General features: G+C 37.4%; 1 protein-coding gene across 1 annotated transcript in view; it reads left to right on the top strand.

The window, feature by feature from the left end:
• Positions 1–17,647, top strand: part of LIPC (lipase C, hepatic type) — a 39,287-nt gene extending 21,640 nt beyond the window's left edge. The window contains exons 2-9 of the mRNA XM_053464907.1: positions 2,864–3,054; positions 3,670–3,849; positions 7,252–7,369; positions 8,308–8,541; positions 9,011–9,253; positions 15,167–15,287; positions 15,885–16,103; positions 17,498–17,647. Of these exons, the coding sequence (XP_053320882.1) occupies positions 2,864–3,054; positions 3,670–3,849; positions 7,252–7,369; positions 8,308–8,541; positions 9,011–9,253; positions 15,167–15,287; positions 15,885–16,103; positions 17,498–17,615 (1,424 nt within the window). The 3' untranslated portion in view covers positions 17,616–17,647. The remainder of the gene's footprint in view (positions 1–2,863; positions 3,055–3,669; positions 3,850–7,251; positions 7,370–8,307; positions 8,542–9,010; positions 9,254–15,166; positions 15,288–15,884; positions 16,104–17,497) is intronic.

Here is a 17,647-nt window from a genome sequence, read left to right as displayed (position 1 = left end):
TTCCACTGTATTCCACTGTATGTGCCCGGAAAATACTCTGATTAAGAATGGGCCTTTAGTGGCAGTTTTCAATACATCTCAATATATGAGGGAGGACACTGTGATGGGATACCCACATTCAGGTCAAGCATGTCAGAAGATAGAATCTGTTAAAAAAAATGGGTAGTAATAGTGTTGCCAAAATTTCGTATAGAGCGCCGAATGAAAGTATATAATAGTTTGAGGAATATACCACGGGGCACCAAGGGTAGATGTAGTAAGAGCATACATACTTTTTGATTAAAGAACAAGAATAGAATTTAAACATTAGTGCAATAACTCGATAAAACAAGCTAAGATCAGTATGTGTGTCTGGAATGTGAAAATCATTCCTTTTCATCAGTTGTAATCCTTGAAGTGTAGTCAAACAAGCCTTTAATTATATCAGGCATTGAAACTACATATACAGCGGAAATTGGAAAACTTTTTGATTATTGGAAAGGTGAGTTATTAGCAAAATACACGTTATATGAATTGAATATGAGGATGAGTATATAGATTGTATTTAAAAGCATGAATTAAACAAAAGCACATAGTCTACTGACAATTGAGATCCTTTTCCAGGAAACTTCAATTAAAAATTAATATAGATTTCAAGTACACGGTTTTCTGGGAAGGAACAGGGAAGCATTTTCATTAACTATTCATTAGTAAAAGAAATTTCTAGTTTGAGCACAATTACAGCAACTACTCGAAAAAAAAAAACCACATTGTTTTGGTAACATTAACTATTTGATTTCAAAGGAAAATGGTGTGAACATGTTCTATGGCAGATGACCATCAACTTTTCAGCTTAATGAATATAGGGAGACATTTTTACTGTTTTTAAGTTGAGAAGATGATGGCATAATCATTGATTACACAAGATGTGCTTCTTCTGGTACGGTTATATGCTTAACACCTCCACCAGCTGTAAACTTTGAGTTTGTTACTTTAGATTGAAATTCAGAATGAAGGGTTTTTCGCTTCATTTTTATTAATTACACACCAACATTCACCATATACACCTCCTCCCACAGCACTCGCACAGGATAGAGCATATAAATAGAATAGCATTAATATTTTAGAGCTTCTTGATCCAAGGAGAAATCCGATTGCCTCTTGGAGTCAAGAAGGAATTTTTTTTCCCCTGATGGCAGAATTCGAAATAGTTTAATTAGGGTTTTTTTGCCTTCTTTTGGATCAAGAAAAGGAAGGTTAGGTAGAAGGGTTGAACTTGATGGACTTGGGTCTTTTTTCAACCTTATGAACTATGTTACTATGTAAGTACAACTTTGCTGCGGACTCTATGTTACAAATATCTACCCTTAAAACAATCCATAGGTATTTGAGGTAGGGGGCTGCAATAGTATAACAGTGTTAGACTGAGGGGTGACAAGGGCATCACGGGGAGTCTGGATACCATGCAGCTATTCTGGCTGTACGCCCTGATATATGCCCCTTGAATGAAATGCCCAAACTGTGTTGGGAGCATATGCAGCATAAGTGTTATAAAATATAAATTAACCTTGGGAGGTTTATTTGGTTATGCTTTGGTTTTGTCCATAGGAAGCAGCACTTTGCTTGGAGAGTCTGGAAAGTTTCAGTGAATAAATCGTGTAATATATAGTAAAAATAGCGAACGGACTGAAGTTTATATATGTATCAGCCAAAGTAAATGTATAAAATGAGGAACTTAAATGCAGTGATATATAAATAAAGAGCAGTAGACTTTCAAATGTAAAGAAACAATGAAACAAGTCAATCATGTTTGGTTAGTATAATTTATAGCGAAGAATGTTAATCAAAGTTGGATAGACCTTTGTGTTTGTTAGGGAGGAGAGAGGAAAGGAATTCCACAGCAGATGGTAGCTGTGCATGTGAATTTCAAAATTAGCTTTAACTCAAATAAAGAAGATGGATGAAACCCATTTATTTCCAAATGTGTACCATAAATAAATACATTTCCCGCAAGATTGATAGACCATGAAACATGGGGAATAATAGCGTATTGGCTAATTTATGCAGTTTTACTTATATAGGGCTTACATGGAGGATTAACAGGCAGAGCAATTAACCTAAATTGCTATGTTACATATTTATGAAAAGAGTTCAAAGCAAATCTGGCATTATTGTTTTATTTTTAAAAATAATTGTTAAATCATTTTTATAATAATAAAAAAGAAATAGAATGTTTAAAATCGTTTTTAGATTGTGTGCAGAATGTTTTCATACATTCTCAATGTTTAGGCTCTCTAAAAAAATATTTATTATGTGCATGTAGTATGCCATTCTTTGAGGTTCCTAGAAAGAGCATTAAATAATGCTACATAATGATTTTTTTTCAATAAATAGTGATCCTTAGACAAAGCCAGACACATAATGTCACCATCTAAGTTACCGTATGCATTTTGAATGTGTCCATAAACTAAGAGACAAGGAAACTATGTGTCTCAGACTGTGCTTCAGTAACTAGTCCAACTAGGGCAGCGGCCAAGATGTCTTCGGTTCTCTGCAATAGCTATTGGTCCCTAAAGTGCAGGAGAAAATGAACCAAGGCAACTGACATGGTATTCTGTCCAACTGGAGCATCTAGGGATCTAGGGGAGCTTTAAAGTACCTAAACATTGGATAACTACCAGCTTTTTGAACATTTATCAATCAGGCCATGAAGAAAAAAGGGAAACATGAATAATGTTGCATTAATAGTTGGCTTGCAATCATTCACGTTCATCCTCTTCTTTCTGCCCTGTCTATTTATCTCTCTTATTTTAATATGATGTAATATCTTGTGCGTATAAATAAGTTAAGACAAATGTATATTAAGGTTGCAAAATTATTACAGGCATCACAGTGGAAAATCATGAAGTATTAAGACTGAGAGAAAATCGGGAAAACGTACAGACAAAGTTCAAACTATATGGAGATGGGAAAGGTGAAGATTTATGTGAAATTCAAACACTTCAACCAGAGACCCTAAAAAAATGCTCCTTCAATGCCTCACTACCTTTAGTGATGATAGTTCATGGATGGTCGGTATGTACCATGAGTTTTCCTGTGCTAGTAATTATGTTTTAGTTATGACATCGCTATGTACCAAATAACTCCTTTTATCCCTATGTCTTATTTCTTTAGCTGAACATGTGCATTGTGAGAGCAATTTAGATTTAGTTTAATTTAGATGCTGCTATACTCAAATATTACTGGTCTTCATAATGCCCTAAAAATAATTAATTGGACTAGATGCATGAATTGAGAGGAACATGTGCTCAGAAAGCTATGCGTGTTGTCACCAGGTGCAGTTCTGAATGCAAACTTCAGAACATTGAGCCCAATGTTCCAATAATATAAACTTTAAATGGGGTCTCCAGAACTGTATACGGTACTCTAGATGAGGTCTGACCGGAGTTTAGTATAGTGGCAAATCCACCTCCCTCTAGCTGCTACCAATGACTCTCCCTATACAGCCCAGCACCCTGCTTACTTTTTTTTGCAATGCTTTGTCCGCAACCTGCACAAATTTGCAAACATTTCTAACTGGATTTGCTCTTGTAGTAGCTAAAAAATATGTTGAGCTTGTATATTGAATATAATAACTATGTTAACCAGTTATTCTTTTATGTGTCTGTCTTTTTAAATTTCATGGTTTAGCTTGATGGCATATTGGAAAGTTGGATATGGAAAATGGCTTCAGTTTTCAAATCAAGAGGAAAGATGATCAATGTCATCATTGTTGATTGGTTGTCCCATGCACAACAATACTATGCCATAGCAGCACAAAACACTCGTCTCATCGGTCTAGAAATAGCAGAATTTCTGGAATGGCTGGAGGTAAAAATTCAGATTTATAAATTAACCTGAAAAAGTTCATTTTGAGATCTATTCACATTTGGTAGCCTTTATCATCACTATAGGCACATACCCCCTCAAAAAATGGACATTTTAGGGTGGCTAGAAGTGTGGCTAAAGACTTTGTGACTTGATAGATCTTTATGTAACTGTGTCATATAGAAAATCAATGTAATGTACACTATGTAATTTATAATCACATCCCCTGCTGAATATACAGTATGCACTTGATTCCCTATTCCCCAACTAGCACCCGCCTCTGACCGAGGCCAGTTGAGCACGATTTTTCCCAGTTATGTTAATCCATTTTCTCAGACTAGCACTAGAATAAGCCATTATTCCATAAGCAGTGAGAGCGATATTAAAAAAGAAATGTATTTAAATTCTAGATAGAGATGTGTACACAGAGACTAGGGAAAGATTTATGTATAGACACATACAGTACATACTATAGGAAAGGTTAAAGGTTATTGTTTAATAGTAGTAAACAGTAACTAAAACAGAATGCTAATACCAACTACATATGGCAATGTTTGTACGGAAACAAATTTGTAAAAATTCTCGTTATGTTGTTTTGTTTTTTTGCATGTCGACATCTTACTTTGTTTCATAAGTAAACTAAACCTGTGCTAACACCATAATCAACCTTACTGTGACACACACCTTAGCTTGGACCATGGTCAGGAGGCTACAGACAAACCTCTGGGCTTTGAAGCTACCCCACCTTAAGGCTAGAGGCCTACGTTTTCCCTCTCTCACAGGTACTCACTTGATCTTAGCCAAAAGGCTGAGAACCCTGGGAGTTCCAAGGTATGCCCATAGATCAAGAGATCTCGTCGAGATCTCTGCTTCCATCAATACGATTTTTAGTTAACTGTAGCTCACCCTCAATTAACATCTTGCTTTGGACCACCAGGCACCAGGTTCTCTAACAAGATCAGGAAGAAGCAGAACACCCATAGTTATATTGCACAAGCTGGAAAAGATGTTTTCTATGGGCAGGACTCTCCATAACCATACCTGAAAAGTCTCTGGGTTTGACCCAGCATCTATAAGTCACTTTCCCTTTTCTCTGGTCAGAGACCACACTCACTTCCCCTCCTATTGCCAGTTAATTTAAGGATATCTGGGACTAGCCCCAAAAATTTACGTTGTTAGTCCTGCCTTCATTTGTGGTTAACCCCATCCCCACACAAAGCAACAATCCCAGAAGAGGAAGAGCTCCAGGTGGTCTACCATGGGAAGTCCTCGGGTATGCCCATACCTACATAACTTCCTCCATGCACTCTAATAGGGACATTGTCCAAAAATCAAACAATTTTTAAAGGGGAACAATTTATCTAAACTAGATATAACTTGTGCTTTTTGTTGGTTAACCAGAGGAGTTGTTACATAAGGAAAAGGTTAACTGCATAGAAGCAGAGACTGGAGACAGCAAATGGAAGAACCAACATTATCTGATCAATTTCCTGTAGTTATCCCCTGTGCTTGTACCCTTACTAAGTCTTCATCAACAATGATTTTAATGCAGATCTTGAGAAATATAAGTTGATACGCTCCTCTGTGATACAACAATAGGTGGGGTTGTAATACACATGTATTGTTTAATTATGATATAGAACTATAATACATAATTTTTGGGAAAGTGACAGATCAGCTTTAAGTCAGTGTTAACGCACTTAATGACAAGAGAGGAAGCCAAAAATAAAATCTCGCATTAATTAAAAAAGGAAGCAGGTACACACAACCTCTTTCACTCTGCTATGGAATGTTTAGTAAGCCCACAACAGGAAGATGTGGATATAATATTTACGGGGTTCTCTAAACCAGAATAATATTCCCTTATTTAAAAAAAAACTGTGCCACCTGCCAGATTTATTTGTCTTTTCTAACTTTTATGGCATTGTTAATGCAGGAGTTCAGCAACCATATAATCAGGCTCAAGATGTTCAGTACTCTGCAGTGTGTGTGTGTGTTTTGCCAGCACAAACATTTGCATTGTAAAATATTACAGTTATATTTATTTACCTTAGCTTCTACTTTCTCATTTACATTAGTGGCTTGTCATTTCCAGTTGCTGTTAAGCAGTTCACTCACAGAGGAGCCAAGATGCATAAACACAGCAAAATTATGTGGAATGGATTACTTTTGCTTACATTTGTGTAATAAAGAGTGATTGTTGTGTAGCCCTGTTCTGACCAGGGGTGTCATCACCACTACCAGTCGCTGCGCTCACTACCTCCGGGCCTCATACAGCTAAATCCTCAACCTCCGCTTTGGGGGAGTTGGGGTACATTTACATGACAGTGCCTCCACCTCAACGAGTATCCGGTGTACAGATGGCTTCCTAGGCAGGAACCCGATAAAACAGGCTTCGAGAGATGATAAACATATTGTTTAATGGCGTATGTAAGCAGATCACGGATCACAAAACTGCATTGCAGTCTTTTTATCGAAACATTTTTGGATTAGGGTTTCGGTTTTGATCTTTTTTTCGTATTCTACCATATTTTCTCTCTCTTTTTATTATTACAAATTGTAAATCATACTACAAATCTGTTCTGTAGTACATGATACAATGTGAGCTGTAGATACAGATAATCAAGATTCACCTAATTGACCGTAAGAGTTCATTTTGCTACACTGCGTGCTTTAGTATTTCTCCGTGATTATGGTGACTGCTTATCATTTGTGAATCATGTCATAATTCGCTGTGCATGTTATTACCACGTTTGTATCTTACTGTGTGCCGTATTGCATACTGCGACTTTATTTATTATTGTACTTTGCTGTTTTATGCACTAACACGCCTGCACAAACTAACACACGCATGATACACATACTTATATTAAGACACACTTACACATATAAACTCATGCTAAGACATACAGAATCATGCTACATAATGTTGTGTGACTTCGTAAGTGGGACTGGTCCTTTTTTTTTTGCCTCCTTGAGTCTTGCAATCCTCGACTCCATTCCTCCCAACGTTTTAAGTTGTTAAAAGAAGGTTGTTTTGGTATAGGCAAAGATTGTAAATATGTATCATGTTGCCTTTTAATTTTTTTTCCATATGTGCCCCTAGAAAAGTCTAATATCATAGTTGCCAACACTCCAAATTTGGTTGATTTGCACCGCCACCTGTTTCGCTCAAATTAAGCAATCTTGATGGAAAGGCAATTAAAATTGGGAAGGATATATGATAAATAATATAAAACATTGTGTATGTGTGTTCAAGGTTTTAAATTATATAGACCTCACCGTTCATGCAGTGTTTTCACTTTGTATGAGATCTATCAAGCAGTGTACGTTCCATGCTCTTTGCAGCACTATCCTTTTCATAACTTTGTGATAATTAAACATGTAAATCATACTGTTTTGCAGTCTTCTGTTCAATTTCAAAGAAGTAATGTTCATTTGATTGGGTACAGCCTTGGAGCTCATGTCTCAGGATTTGCTGGCAGTTATGTTAATGGCACAAACAAGATTGGAAGAATTACAGGTAATATCTAGGTATTTATACCCCTGCCACAACGCAATGTTGTGAGTTACAGCATTGAGTAAATTAACGCATTCTGCTCTTAATCATTAGTTAATATAATGACCCGTTCTGTCATTTTATAGGCAATTTGTTACTTCTTTTGTTCTCACAGAGAAACAGTTAATACATTTGTTATTGTATTCAGAGAAGGTATTCTTGCCATCTTCATTTTTTTATCCTCTGCCTATTCGTGTTTTATAGGAGCACCTTGGTTTTCATGCCATATTAACATGTTTAACCACAACTTTTTTATGTTTCCTTGTAATCACACACACACAATGTTATGCAGGGTCAATGCAGAATGTTGAAAAAGTTACGATTCGTTGTGATATTGGTGAAATGCTTCAGCTAAAGTACAAATTCACATTTCAGTGAACAAACTCCTTTTGTCGGTTGATGAATGTTACTGCCTTTTAAAAGAGGCATTGGATCCAGCAGGGACACCAGAAAACAGTTTATGGAGAAAGAGAGGAAGACCTTGTACAATTTTCCCTAATCCAGATTTGCTGGATTTTAAACATTTACTCTTCATAAATATCATATTACCAATCAGTGTTCTTGTCACTTCACTTAACTGCCAATCTGGCGAGGTTACCATAAAGGCTAGGTTACCATAAAGGCTAGGTTACCATAGACAATCTGGTGGCTATATGTGGAACTATGAGTAAAACATACAAAAACATGTCCAGGTGTGCACTGACAAATGCAGTGTTAGAAAACAGAAATGCAATTGTCCACTATGGTGATTTAGCTACTTTGCAAAATCATTTCTTCTAATGTTAACCACTTTTGTACTTACAATAAATGGCTGGCTTGTCATTGACATGGGTATACCCACATAAATGTATTTGTTCTTTCAACTTATATATCAAATTAACATGGATTCATTTGTATTGAAGGACTTGACCCAGCAGGTCCATTGTTTGAAGGAATGTCGCCCATGGACCGGCTATCCTCAGACGATGCAGATTTTGTTGATGCCATTCATACTTTCACACAGAAGCACCTGGGTTTTAGTGTTGGGATTAATCAGCCTGTAGCTCATTATGATTTTTACCCCAATGGCGGACATTTTCAGCCTGGCTGTCATTTTCGTGACATATATTCCCACCTTGCTGAGCATGGGATCTATGGTAAGAAACTGTTAAAACTCACTCTGCACTATGCTTGAACTAAGAATCTCCACAAGAGTAGATTGGCACAAATGAACTTGACAATGACAAACACTGAAACACATACTGTAGTAAACATCTGAGTTGGATGTAGATCTTTCTACAGGGTTCCAACAGAAACAGTCAAATATTTCGATTTCTAACCTACCTCAGTATAAAGGCTATTTTGCCAAGTTCTACTTATTTCAGTGGCTAAAAAAGTGAGATCACTAATATGCCTTATGAAAGGAAACCCTTGACAAGTTTGCTCATTCAGAGATGACGTTTTGGCTGTGACCAGTCTCCTAGATGAAAGTGCTACTGTAATTTCAGAGACAGGACTGTCTAAATATGTGCTAAGTGGATGTTTGTTGCTGTATAATTAAGTCACATAACAAAAACATTATATAATACAAGCATAAAAGTCTAAAACTACTCACTTGACCCTCAGGTTTTAGAGAATCAGTGAAATGTGCCCATGAGAGGTCAGTCCATCTGTTTATTGATTCTCTCTTGAATGATGACAAGCCGAGCATGGCCTACTGGTGTAAGGACATCAATACCTTTAACAAAGGTGTCTGTCTGAACTGTCGAAAAAACCGCTGCAACACATTAGGATACAACATCAAGAAAAGGGATCTTCATAGAAGTAGAAGGCTTTTCCTGAAAACGCGGTCACAAATGCCATTCAAAGGTAAGTGTTGATGAGATCAAGCATTGAGCATCAATTAAGCATATTAAACTTAGCTTTTTAGCAGTGCTGGTTGTTCATAGCGCCAGTACAACCACAATGGAAAACTAGGAGGCTGTCTCGGACACTAAGCTGGTAGGGAGCACTAAGTGGTTGGTTCCTATATTATCTAGAAAACGTATTCAGGAGAGAGGCTCCCCCAGCCCTGTGAGGCAAATTATGTCTAAATACACATCAGAAGTGTAATTGGGGATTAAAGCAGTTTTGTTCTGTAGTATGCAGAATTCAGTTCAATTGTACATGTGATACATATATGTGATATATGTCTAGCTATAGGGTTGGACAAATGTAGCGGCAGTTGCACATATTATAATAAAAGTAGCACAAATGGAGCTCTGATTTATCTCCTTGACTCAGTATATTAAAATGTAAATGGAATAAAAGCACATTAGCAAACACAAGTTAAAACACAAGATAAAATGTTTCTCTCCGGATAATTACTTGATAGATGAACACTAGGAACCAAGTTATTCCAATAAGCTTTGAATATAATGCATTAAGTCTCTGAATGCAGATGAGCAAACGTTATTTTATAATTTAAAAAAGTTTAATTACTAACTTTTAAAAGTACGATAGACTGCCTTGCACATGGTATTTCTGGTCTGACCATCAAAACATCTGCCTTGATGCACCAAGATTTCTTTATTTCTTTATTAATGTCACTGACAACATGTCACATGTCCAAGACAGAATGTGGTAGAGCGCCAGCTGCCTTGTGCATCTGGGATTACAAATTATTGGCTGAAATGGTAACCTTCAGAGAGATTTTCAACATATGCTTTAGTGAATAGATTTCAGATTCTATTTTCCACAGCCAATTTGGCAGCTTGCAGAAGCATAGAGGTCCATTGTGGGATTCAGTTTTGACTGCTTTTAAGTTCAGAAATTTGAGCTACACTGAAAACCACTGCTGGTTTGCTATGTAGAACGAGTACATTGGTTATTACAGTTTCATTCTTCTACAAGAACACTAAATCAAAATAGGATCAGATGGGATAAAGATGAGAGCTTCATTGTACAAGGTTAATTTTTATTCAGAAATGATTATGAAAAAATGAATGTAACATCTACTAATTTCCTACATGCACAATGTTGCACTCTAAGACAGCTATTTAGATCCAAAACAGGATACATGTATGGATGTGGGAGTCCAAAACACAGCTTGCAGTGGGAATGGACATCCACAGGGCTGGGGGGGATTGGGGCAAAATAGTAGCCCTGCACAAGTTATAAGGCATAGATAATATAAGGCATTGCACGGGGTGGGGCTAATTTGCTGAGATTCTGCCTGTGTGGTCATGGGACAGCAGACCTGATTTGTTGGGGGGGGGGGGTTTACTGAATTTGGAAGAGAGACTTTGAAATAGATGTATCCATTGTGCAGGTTGTCCAGGACCACCCCTTTGGTAGAATAGACAATTGAACTATTCAAAATGCCCCTGACCTTTTTCGATCAATTGGAAAAAAGTTAGAAAATTTCCGGAGGGTGGGAGTTTGTCCATGTCCTGGGGTCCCAGCTACAGTCTGAACTCAAAATAACATATTTACAATGGTCCATAAACATGTCCTAACTAGCAGGGGCATTGCTTGTCCTTGGATGTAGAAAATATCCACTCTCAATGAATCTAGATAACATCAAAGACTAGATAAAACCTGCGGGACTGTTATAAACAACATTTGGGGTATAAACTGTTTTACTTGAGGGTACCAAGCAACCCTAATTGAAAGTTTAAAGAATTTTCACCTTGACTGCCTTTTCAGCTGTAGTTCTAGAAAAACTGACATACAATTGTCCATGACTATCTATGGATTGGAAGAAATATATGACAACCTTACTTAACCCATTTCATGACAGTGGCTGAATTTATTTTTTTTTTAACATTTTTGCGGTGCTCGTGTTTAGCTGTAATTTTCCTCTCTCTCAGTTATATATTGTTTTTTTTCAGGACAAGATTCCATTATTTTGATTATATCATCTAGTTTACTATAAAAAAAAAAATATTGTGAAAAGTTGAAAAAAAATACTCTCACTTTTTTTGAAAAAATATTTTACGCATCTACATACAATGTAAAAACCTGCTAACTACATTCTACTATTTGTCCTGAGTTTAGAAATACCCAATGATTTCATTTTTTTTGCAAGTTTTTTTTTTCAAAACTGGTCATTCTGCCCCATGTGCCATTTAGGACATTTTTGAAGCAGGTAAGTTCAATTTACCCCATCCAACCCCCATTCAAATGCTAGTATTTTCAATCTTTCCATGCCTTTGTCAAACTTTGTAGTAATAATTTTTTTGTTGTCTTTTCACACACATTTTATTTTAGGTATGAATTTATAGCTCCTGGTAAATGTCACTTCCAAGCAAATGCCCCAACATGTGCTCAGCAACATCTCTCGAATACAGTGATACCCCCCATGCATGAGTTTGTTGGGTTGTTTGGGGGCTAACAGGTCACATTTTTAAAATCAAATTGGAATTTTGGTATGTGGTCATCCTGCCCTATGTCTTATTTGGGACATATTTGAAGCTGGCCAATTCAAGTTACCCCATCAAATTATATATTTTTTAAAACTAACCACCCCATGGTTTTTCAAATGCTGGCATTTTAATTATTTCCATGCATGTATTTACCACCAGCCTTTGTCAAAATTAGCTGTAGTATTTTTTGTGATTTTTATGAATTTACAGCTCCTGGTATATGTTACTGTCAGACAACACCCTAATAGGTGTTCAGCAATATCTCATGAGTACAGTGAGGCCCACATGCATGGGTTTGTCGTGTTATTTGGGAGGAGAAGGGCCACATTTATGAGGTTCGCATTTTTTGGGGAATTTTGACATCTGGTCAGTATGTGCCCATGTCCTATTTTGGGACATCTTTGAACCCAGCCAATTCAATTTACCCCATCAAATTGTACATGCTTTAAAAATGGCAACCCCATGGGCGTTTAAAATGCCAGTATTTTAACTTTTTCCATGCAAGAATTTTTGTGAAGATATAGCGCTAATTTTAGGACTTGCTCATAATTTTTATATATATATATATATATATATACACACTCACTGGCCACTTTATTAGGTACACCTTGCTAGTCCTGTGTTGGACCCCCTTTTGCCTTCAGAACTGCCTTCATTCTTTGTGGCATACTTTCTACAAGGTGCTAGAAACATTCATCAGAGATTTTGATCCATATAGACATGATGTCATCACGCAGTTGCTGCAGATTTTTTGGTTGCACATCCATGATGCAAATCTCCTGTTCCACCACATCCCAAAGGTGCTTTATTGAGATCTGGTGACTGTGGAGGCCATTGGAGTATAGTGAACTCATTGTCATGTTCAAGAAACCATTGTGAGATGTGAGCTTTGCGACATGGTGCATTATCCTGCTGGAAGTAGCCATCAGAAGATGGGTACACTGTGGTCATAAAGGGATGGACATGGTCAGCAATAATATTCAAGCAGGCTGTTGCATTAAACAATGCTCAATTGGTACTAAGGGGCCCAAAGTGTGCCAAGAAAATGTCCCCCACACCACTACATCACCACCACCAGCGCAGATTCTTAATGTTGGTGAAGTGAACACAATTCCAGCTCAGAGCGTGAGGGTGTCTGAATAAGGAGGGGGTAAGTCTCCGGTATGGGGCAAGAGAGGGATAAGGATTGGTAATGGGGACTCAGGTACCGGGTAAGGTATTGTAAGGCTCCTGGACAGGGAAAATAAAGTCTGCTATGGGACAGTGTGGTTATTCTGTGGGCTGAGGAATAGCGCAGTTCACTGTCTCTCTATAGTGCCAGGTGTGCGATGCACCCCGCAAAATCACCAGGCTCCAGCTGCTTCTCACTCGCTGTAATCTATGACCACCGAAGTTTTGATCTGTATGTCTGTCGGTCCCTCAGGCCACACCTCAAGCCAGTCTCTTTTGATGGGTAAGGAAGCCACTCTTACTATGGATTATCCTACTTCTCTCTCCAGGACACTGGCAGTGATGATGGATTCCCCGTCCCTTTATTGGCTCTGCCTCACACTGGCCCCAACGCTCCTTGGTTCCACCTCATGTTACTTAGTTACCCAACTCTGTCTTATTATAGAGATAATTCCAAATGTCGGACCTTCACTTAGCATATGCTTGCAGTTCATTTGCAGCAACTTTGAAGTTTCAAAACCTTTGTTCAAATTGTAAGACTGAAAATGCTCAAACCTTAAGATTCTTCTAGGTTTCAACTCATTGTACCTGTAAATTAAACTATATAATTTAGTTTGTAGGTTGCCAGTTCCACATACAATAAAATAAAATTATATCTAAGAAAATTCAGATGCAGTTTTTAAAATCTAGAGTTTGAAGTTTGATCTGCTTTTTTGTGCCGATGATCAAAATGTAACACATTGCTCAAGGTGTTTGGGTTATGACCTAGTTATAAACCCTGGTGGGACTTAACATATTCGCATTTGCAAGACCGGTTTCTTTTTCCCTAATTATGAAAAAAGAACTTATACAATATTCTTGCTTCTTATAAAAATATGCACATATGGAACCACTACCTGGATTAGAAATGTAAAAGAAACTTTGCAGGCTCTTATCTTGGTAACATAGTAAATTAAGGAACCAGACTGTGTGTAGAACATGGAGTCATGTTCAGCCACAAGCATCCTCAACAAAGAAAGACGGTGAGAGAGGACATTTGCATCACAGGACAATTGCTTCCACTCCCCTTTAGTTATCTGTCTTGTCACAGTTGGTGGCTTGCCATTGACACTTGATGATATTCTGCTTCTTCAGACCTTTATTTTATTTTCCTTTTTGGTATCTTTATATGTAAATCTTATCTCAAGTCTGTAATATCCCACAATAGACCTCAAGCATTCATGTATTATTTGTATAGACTTTTATCTAATATGTTGCAAGCTATATGGGGAACGTTGATTGCTTAACCAGCATTATTTCCTAAAATCATGTCCTCTTAGTCTGTATGTTATTTGGCTAGTTTTGTCTCCCACAAATTCATTTTAATACAACTTACAGATCTATCTAACTAATTGCTTGTTAGGTAATGTAATCTGTGTGTCTTTTGGCATAGTACATTTAGTGCACAACCTTTGACACATATATAAAGGTTACTAGGTAATGAAAAAAAACTTGGGAAATTCATGACTTCAATATTTAGGTCAAAGGCAAAATAAATAAAGCATGCGTCAGTCCACATCTAAATGGATCTGGATGTAGACACATTAATTTCACAATCCCTTAAACATTGTTTTGTAATAAGATGAAAATACAGAAATAACACTTAAAAACACAATTATACAAGACTAAAAATTTAATTGACCTTTACAAAAAGGACAATTTAACATTCTATAGAGATAGCAGAAGAATACCCACAGAACGGTTCATGAACAAATCAGACCTAATTATTTGAACTATGTATTAGCCGGCAGTCTGGCCGTTTTAGCAGAAAATTATAACTTTTTGCATTTAAAGTAAAGTGAGTTGAAACTACAGCTATCCTACAAATTCTTGTTATAGTGACTAAAGCAAATAAGAATGTGCTTAGAATACTTTGGCGGCCAGTATTCACAGCACAGCAAAGCTAAGACAATTAGGTAACTGAAGGGGTCATTTAAAGGTTATCTGATTACATTAGTAAACAAATGGACCACTTTTAAAAGCATGTTAGCCCTCACCCAAAGGACCCTCCCTTTGAAGATGGAAAAAATGTCACAGCAGTTAATGTGGAAAATCCTTTTTGTATCCTGCCAGATGCTGGAGACTGTATATGCAGCTGAAGCTTAACGTTAAACGCATCACTAGATTGCATACTATATTAACTAATAAATACATTTTATTAATGCAGTTTATCATTACCAAATCAAGATCTGCTTCATCAATCAACTTGAGGACAGGCAACTTGATCCGACATTCACAGTATCCCTTATAGGGACATTAGAAGACGCATTAAACCTGGAGATCACACCGTAAGTTACAAAAAATGATCTCTTTAATTTAAGAAATGTCCAGGGAAGCTAGTTGTGCTAGTTGACTGGATACAGGCAATACATAATACATTATTGTGACCTTAACAAGAAAAAAATGGAAGCAATGGTTCGAATAGAAAGAAAAATTGTCTTGTTGCATGAAGGCATTTTATAGTAGATATTTTGGTAGCCACGAACATTGAAGAACACTGAGCATCAGTAGGCTATCCAGATAGATAATGGGAAGCTTTGTGTACTTGTTAACAAGGACAAAGCAATGATGGAGCCTTCATGGTCTGATTTGGAAAAATGACCATGGCTGTGGGGAAACCTGACCTTCCCTAGATATGCAGGTACCGTTTTACAGATTTCTTTAACACTGAAATAATGGTAAGGTTTATCTCATACTTCCAATACTATATACAAAAATACCCCATTTAAAACAAAACATAATAGTAGTGTAAGTCACACTACTTTTGGGTTTCATTACCCAAATATGGTCAGCGAACCCACCAACCTGTTATACTCTGCACCAGTTTATTTGTACAGTTTGCTCTATTTATCAAATTATGTGATTTCTTCGTATTCTTCATCCAGGCTCGATGGAATCAAAGGAAATAAAACTCATTCATTTCTTATTACACTGGACAAAGACATTGGTGATCTCATGATGGTGAAGTTAAAGTGGGAAGGAATAGATGTCTGGTCTAACATTTTGGACACATTTCAAACAATTATACCTTGGGTTACAGAGGGAGAACGACCAGGAATCCTAGTGAAGGAAATCGGAGTCAAGGCAGGAGAAACCCAACAGAGGTAAGGAGACAAAAACAGGCATTTTATCTGGATGGGGAACATTACTCCAGGTTAATTATGAGTGTGAGTGCAAGTCTGGACATTTCAAGGTACCAAGTTCTTGCCCATGCAACAAAGCAGGGGAGGGCTGGCAGCCTAAGGCCAGGGGGGCAAGTCAAGTGAAGTGGCTCCTCCCCCTCGCACTCACCTTTCACCCCTCACGCTGCTCCCATCACTATGCGGCCATCAGACTGCTGGAAAACTTATCTAAACGGCCACTGGGTGCTGATGCCACCGGCCGGAGCTAGTTTAATCCTTTTTTTATTTATTTAATATGCCGGATCGGCTTGCCTTATTAAAAATAAATAAATAAAGTATTAAAGTAGCGCCGGCCGGCAGCATCAGCACCCAGCGGCCGTTTAGATTTGATTTCCAACAATCTGATGGTTGCATAGTGATGGGAGCAGCGTGAGGGGTGAAAGGTGAGTGTGAGGGGGCGGAGCTTTCACCCCTCACGCTGCTCCTATCACTTGGCGGCCATCGCATACGGCCGCTGGGTGCTGATGCCGCCGGCCGGCGCTGCTTTAATACTATTTTTTTTCCATTTAATAGCCGATCCGGCTTGCCATATTAAATTTAAAAAAAAAGTATTAAAGTAGCGCCGGACGGCGGCATCAGCACCCAGCGGCCGTTTAGATTAGATTTCAACAAAGTAACATATAATGTCTTTGTTTGTGTATAGCTAATTTACACTGTTATACAGGCTGTACACTCACTACGTTACATTGTAGTAGAGTGTCATTTCTTCAGTGTTGCCACATGAAAAGATATAATAAAATATTTACAAAAATGTGGGGGGTGTACTCACTTTTATGAGATACTGTGTGTATATATATATATATATATATATATATATATATATATACACTAATCAACCAAAAACATTATGACCACTGACAGGTGAAGTGAATAACACTGATAATCTTGTTATCATGACACATGTTAGTGGTTGGGATATATTAGGCAGCAAGGGAACATTTCATCTTCAAAGTTAATCTGTCAGAAGCAGGAAAAATGGTCAAGCTTAAGGATATGAGTGACTCTGACAAGGGTTAAATCGTGATGGCTAGATGACTGGGTCAGAGCATCTCCAACACTGCAGCTCTAGTGGAGTCCATGCCTCGATGGGTCAGGGCTGTTTTGGCAGCAATATGGGGACCTACACAATATTAGGCAGGTGGTCATAATGTTATGGCTGATCGGTGTGTGTGTGTGTGCGCGTGTGTATATATACATTCCCACATATATGAAAGTACTGTTAGTAAACTAGATGGTTCTTTATAGTGGGTTCAGCATTTAAATGAATATTTTCTTCATTTCTTCAAAATCTATTTGGTTTTGCTTTTTTTCCCCAGAATGAAATTTTGTGCTGAAAATGGTGTCAACTACAAACTTCTACCAAGCCAAGAAAAAACCTATGTTAAATGCATGAGCAGACAAGGAAAACAGGAAAGAAAACTACTGATGAACTGAATCAAGATTTCACCTAATGATATTAGATTATA

The sequence above is a fragment of the Spea bombifrons genome, chromosome 4, assembly GCF_027358695.1.
Source record: "Spea bombifrons isolate aSpeBom1 chromosome 4, aSpeBom1.2.pri, whole genome shotgun sequence".
Lineage (NCBI taxonomy): Eukaryota > Metazoa > Chordata > Amphibia > Anura > Pelobatidae > Spea > Spea bombifrons.
The sequence above is the reverse complement of the archived record's forward strand: the minus strand, read 5'-3'. Positions and strand labels throughout refer to the sequence as shown.